The sequence below is a fragment of the Sceloporus undulatus genome, chromosome 1, assembly GCF_019175285.1.
Source record: "Sceloporus undulatus isolate JIND9_A2432 ecotype Alabama chromosome 1, SceUnd_v1.1, whole genome shotgun sequence".
Taxonomy (NCBI): domain Eukaryota; kingdom Metazoa; phylum Chordata; class Lepidosauria; order Squamata; family Phrynosomatidae; genus Sceloporus; species Sceloporus undulatus.
Window position 1 is genome coordinate 272,952,192 of NC_056522.1, and position 6,000 is coordinate 272,958,191.

At 38.4% G+C, this 6,000-nt stretch overlaps 2 protein-coding genes across 2 annotated transcripts in view; both read left to right on the top strand.

Annotated features, from left to right (window-relative positions):
- The window catches only part of LOC121927575 (phosphatidylinositol 4-phosphate 3-kinase C2 domain-containing subunit alpha-like), a 376,515-nt gene that overhangs the window by 122,264 nt on the left and 248,251 nt on the right, over nucleotides 1-6,000 (top strand). The gene's annotated exons all lie outside the window — the stretch shown is intronic.
- The window catches only part of ABCC8 (ATP binding cassette subfamily C member 8), a 93,861-nt gene that overhangs the window by 5,967 nt on the left and 81,894 nt on the right, over nucleotides 1-6,000 (top strand). The window contains exon 3 of the mRNA XM_042446514.1: nucleotides 2,155-2,276. Within this exon, the coding sequence (XP_042302448.1) occupies nucleotides 2,155-2,276 (122 nt within the window). The remainder of the gene's footprint in view (nucleotides 1-2,154; nucleotides 2,277-6,000) is intronic.

Consider the following 6,000-nt stretch of genomic DNA (forward strand, 5'->3'; position numbering starts at 1 on the left):
CTTTAAATAAGTGTATTTTGGATTTCTGATATTTCATCTAATCTCAGCCCATGTGCAGTGATTTGCATACTTCAGATGATGCATCAGTGTTCTTAAAATGACAACAGTTGCCAAATGGGTTTGTTTTAGTGCTTAAATCTGTAATAACAAACATTGTTAGTTTGCTCCTCTGTTCATGTAAAGAGGATCTTTCCACCAGCTCCCTCTCCCTCTGCAACCCCCTGCTCTGTATTCCAGTCCCAAGAAATCCCTAACATCCTGGGGGCAGACTTGGTAACTCCAATTTTTGGCAGCATTTATTATCAGTAAATGTTGTGTTGCATTTTTAAATACGATGGCAAGTTTTAGAGCACACCACTCAGATCCATTGAAAAATCTGGACTCCTGATTGAAGCCAGAACTTTTCTTCTTATAGAACATATAGCTATTTAAAATAAAAATCATGTTTCTGCCCTTAAAACATGGACATTTGAAGAAACATTCACACACTATAAAGCACTTTGAAATTCTTTTTAAGTGCAACCATTTTCTCATTCACAGAACGTTACTACTAACTGCTATGAAATTTCCAAGTGTACTAGGAAAGTGCTGTGAAATCTCCAAGTGACAAATTTATTTTTGTCAGTAATTATTGCCTTAAGGCTATTTCTTTATTTGTTTGTTAACCTGGTTTTTCTCCCTACATGGGAGACAAGGTGACTTACAGCATAGATTAAAACAAAGTTTAACTTAAAACAATGAAGATTTTAAAAAAATAAACAGTGAACTATATTATCCTATTCAAACACCACTATTTTAAAATAGGGTTACATTTTTAAAAAACATAGCAGTGAGGATGAAAGTACAGCACCCCTACATATATTGAAAGGCCCTTCTGCATTTTCAAAAGCAAGTTTAAATAAAAAGGTCTTTATTTGACAGCAGAATGAGAGCAGCGTAGTGGCAAGCTTTAGCCTCCAATGAAAGAGAATTCCACAGACAGGGAGCAGCCATCAAGAAGCATCTCTCATATATCCTCACCAAATGTAGCAGTGGCAGATGTGAGACAAAACCCTCCCTTGAGGATCTGAAAACTCTGGCAGGCAATTATATAGGGAGATAGGGTCTTTCAGATAGTTTCAGATAAAACTATACAGGGCTTTATAGGTTGTAACCAACATTTTCAATCATGATAAACAAGATGATTATATGTCCCCTGTAAATAGCAGCATATGCAGGTTGGACCTAATTTCCAAACAGTTTCCAAAGGCAACTTCATGTGTAGATTTTTACAGTATCCAAACAGGATGGGATCATTTCCAGGAATGAGTGCAGCTGTTAATTGCTTTTGACTTGAGATTTCAGAGGGAGTACAGTATAACCCCACATAGGATTCATTTCTGTTTCCCTAATTTGCCTTTCCAGTCATCAGGAGCACCTTTGTCTGGTTTGTATCAAGCTTAGTTTGCTCACCTTCACCTGGTCCATTACTCTGACAAGATGATACTGTACTCACATCCCTGAGAATAAGCTCCACTGAATTCAGTGGTACTTACTTTTAAACAGACTTCCATAGGCCTGCCTTGTAATTCAGTACAATCCATCTAGAAATTAACGTCATAGATGTACATATCTGTAAAATTAATTTGACTTAATTAAAACAGCAGTCCTATTCTCCCTACGCTTACCTTAGGACAAGTCTTACCATAGTCAATGATTTTCTTCAGAATAGGCAAGTATATGATTGCACTGTTAAAATGGGCAGATACATACTTAAACAGTTCCCCCTACCTTTTTTTTTCCTGCTCCTGTACTATGAATCATGAACTACTTTTAAATATCATGTTATGAAAAGGAAACAGAGTAGACTGCTGTATATATTCATATAAAAGTACCTATTGGTTTTCTTTCTTTTTTGTCCTGATCCACAGATCAGGTATGGGAATTGGTGGCTGTGGGAGAAATGTCAAGAGAGAGAAACAGTACATAAATGCAATCACACACATAAACACAAGGTTCTTCCACCTGGAGAGAGTCAGCACATGTGCCTTCCTTTGTGTTCATGTAGATCAGCACCTCTATTCGTATTAATTTAAATCTTCATGTAAGCATAAAAACAAATGTGGCCCTCTCAGACACTATATTTTTGACTAACATATGTTCTCTTTTACTTAGCGTTTCTGAATCCCATCATTTGCACCTGTACATGCCACCTGGGATGGCATTCCTTGCAGCCATCACATCAATTGTTTATTATCACAACATTGAAACATCTAATTTCCCAAAATTATTAATAGGTATGTACCACAATTCTGAAAACTATGTAAATGAAATATGTTGTTCAAGTATTGTCTGGTAAGCCTTGATAGGATTTTACTGTAGGTTTTCTGGTATGAATTTTTCTCTTATTACTAGAATATCATATTTAGTAGCCTGGAATTTTACTACTAACCACAGTAGTAAGAACTATGTGGATCTCCAGATGTTGTAAAACTGCAAAGCCAAGCAGTCCAAGCCAGCACAGCCACAGGTGAGGAATACTAAGAGTTGCAATCCAGCAACATCTGGAGGGCTCCATAATCCTCACTAGGGCTCTCAATGGTCTTTTCAGTCAATAATGGGGAAAGAGTGACTCTCTAGATATTACATAGCAACACTCATCAGTCCAAGCCAGCAGAGCCAATGGTGAGGGGAGTTGCAGTGCAACAATACCTGGAGAGGCATGTGTTCCCTGGCCCTGCTCCAAGTGATAAATAATAGTAAAAAACAAAACTTCAGCATAAATAAAAAGTAAACATTGGCATGGTGAATACAGCACTAAATGACCATTTGGCACGTAAGGAGCTGGAAACAATCTCATAGGTCTACAACTAATAAAATAATCATATTCTGTCAAAGTAGGGGTGAATGATACCAATATATCAAACACTGAAATAAAGTAAAATCATCTTTAAAATATGCTAAATTAAGTTTAAAGGTTGTGAGTACAGGAAAAAATCTTTTACCTTGTTCAAATAGGATGTGGCATCAGGAACAGATCTTATCTGTCTGTCTCTTTGCCTACTTTCCATACTGAATTATCAAGTTGTGCAAGACTCTAGAAGTCAATGCCAGCACTATCAATTGGGCCCAGAAACAAATCAGAAGCAACTGGATGCTATAAAGAACCAACATAATGCTATTTGCAATGCCTGGTCCCAGTTAAAACATTAAATACCCTATTCTGTATCAGCAGGAATTTCCAAACCACTTTCAAAGACAGACTCACAAACTATGCACTGCGGTGATCCAGCAGGGAAGTTAACAGAGCATGGGTCATTCTTTCTTAACCATAGTGTCCAGCTCTCACAACCATTACATGGTAATGGGGAATACAATGGCTTGTATGATTATACCTTTTGTGCTGAGTTGAATATCTTTGCATTTTAGGATCTTTTCTAGTTCTTTCATAACTGCCCTCCCCATTCTTAATCTTCTTCTGATTTCCTTGCTGCAGTCCCTATTCCTATCAATGTTTGATCCCAGATATGAAGACTCTTTTACCATTGCTACTTTACAATTATAATAAGAATGTTAAAAATCAGTTCCACAGATAGAAGTTCCTATAATTGTTTAGCAAAATAGTGTCTTTGTTCATTCTCTTTATGTAATGAGTTTACTTGGGAATTCTTATGGGAGTCAGCTTAGTCCTTGACAGGAAGATTATGTCATTTCTTCCATGCTGTTCCAATCATTTCTCTGGGAGAATAGAAATTGACCTTTCTTTTTTCCAGTCAAATCTCAAGAGACTGAGACTCAAAAAAATTGCCCCTCCTTTGCAAGATATGAACAAGGCTGTTGATAACTGTATCTCTTGGAAGTGTCTCATTCATAGGGTTGCCATAGGCTGATGTCAACTTGACTGCATATATTTATTATCTGATATACTGAATGAGAAAAAAATTGCATTCACTAGATTTTTTATAAACATGTAAAATATAAAACCTGGGTCAGTTTCATTATGCTCCATTTTTCTATTTCTTTAGTGTCTCATTACGAGGAGCCTTAAAATCTTAATATATCTTAATATATGTAAAATATTTTAGAAGATGTCTAATTCTGAATAAAAATACTACAAACCAAACTGATAGGTAGCTTCAGAATATATTATAGTATCATAGAGTTGAAAGGGGCATGATGGGCCGTCAAGCCCAATGCCCTTCTCAGTACAGGATGTTCAGCCAAAGTATCCCCAACATGTAGCTGTCCAGTCTCTTTTTGAAGATATCCAGAGAAGGAGACCTCACAACTTATCTAGGGAATTGGTTCCATTTCCAAACTGTGCTTATTGTCAAGAGGTTTCTTCTAATGTTCAATCAAAATCTACCCTCCTGTAACTTAAGACCATTAGGCCTAGTCCTATCCTCTGGGGCAGCAGAGAACAAACCTGCCCCTCCTTTTTGTAACAGCTCTTGAGGTATCACCCCTCAATCTTCTCTTCACAAAGCTGAACATGCCCAGTTCTTTCAACCTTCCCTCATAGGTTTTGTTTTCTATAGCCCTTATCTTCTTGTTTCCTTCTCTGAACCCACTCCAGCTTGTCTATATGAGGCTGTGCAAACCGACCCTAAGGGGCAGCCTGCAGCCACTTCCAGATGCATCGGATCAAGGCCACAGCAACTGTATACTGCAGATCCAATCTGGCCTTTCCAGGGCACAAAAAGGAGCCACAAAAAGCAGCACCTTTTGCACCTGGAAAGGGTGTGATAGTTGCAGCATTGTGACTTTAAGTTGCTCCTGTGGTACTGCATCATGTAAACGCAGTTGCAGAGGAGCACTGCAATGCCAAGTGTCATGTGGAGGGGCACACAGCATCAATCCGCCAGGGGGGTGGAGTTGGGGCATGTGTCATATGGATGCCATGCGCCGACTCTGCCCACAGGCCAGCCTTAATGGCCAGTTTGCACAGCCCCTATCTTTCTTAAAATAATCTTATAGGAACTGTTTAGCAGCATTCCTGAAAATCGCCTCCTGTGGGATGGATCCGGAACACAATGGGAGCTTCCGGTGCTGATGGCAGTAGATTGGGTGATGGCACCCATTCTGTTCTCATCCCACTCTCTTTCATCACACCCCCATCACATCCCTGGGGGCAATGTAGTAAGGTCCTGGGTTTGGTGACCTACAGTAAACTCCTACCACAGTGGGTTTTTTTTTTTTAAAAAAATTCCCTATTTACCTTTACCATTTATCATTACCAAAATTCTCCCAACTGATTGCTCTCATGGATTTCTGTACAAGTGAATTGGTTTTTGACATGTAATGTCGTTGTTGTTGTTCTGAGCCTTCAAGTCATTTATGACTTATGGAGGTTGGCTATTTCCTTCCCCTAAGGCTGAGAGTATGCCACTTGCCCAAGGCTATCCAGTGGATTTCCATGGCTGAATGGGGAATCAAACGCTGGTCTCCAGAGTCTTACTTCAGCATTCAAACCACCACACTATGCAAGCTCCTTCGTATAATGTTGTTCCCCTTCTTTTCTTCCCAGTCTATTCTTCTTAAACATATTATATCCTTCATTTGTTATATTCCAATAATGGGAGTCATCATTATGAAATAAATTCTTGGTAAACGTGACTTTCTAAATATTATAAAAATAAACATATGCATCTTAACTATCCCAGGGCCTTTTTGGAGAGCATGTGGGTGTGTGATACATTAATCTCAGACTTCAAGGGGGAATGTGGGAATCTGCTGCTCCAACACACCATCCCAAAGCAAGAGTTCATTTATTTCCCATGGTATTTCTTAATAATACAGTTTTCCTGCAGAAGTGTTAATATCTGCATCCCCACCCACACAATTTCTATGAAACTGCTAACTGCCTGTTCTTGCACATATTTTGTCAGTTATGTAAAATGTCCCTTTTAACAGTGAGCATACCTTGTTACTTAGAATTAGAATACATTTTGTATATTTTTATATATAGATGTAAATAAAGATATTCAATGTGAGCTCAGCTGCCAAGGACCTTGGATTAGA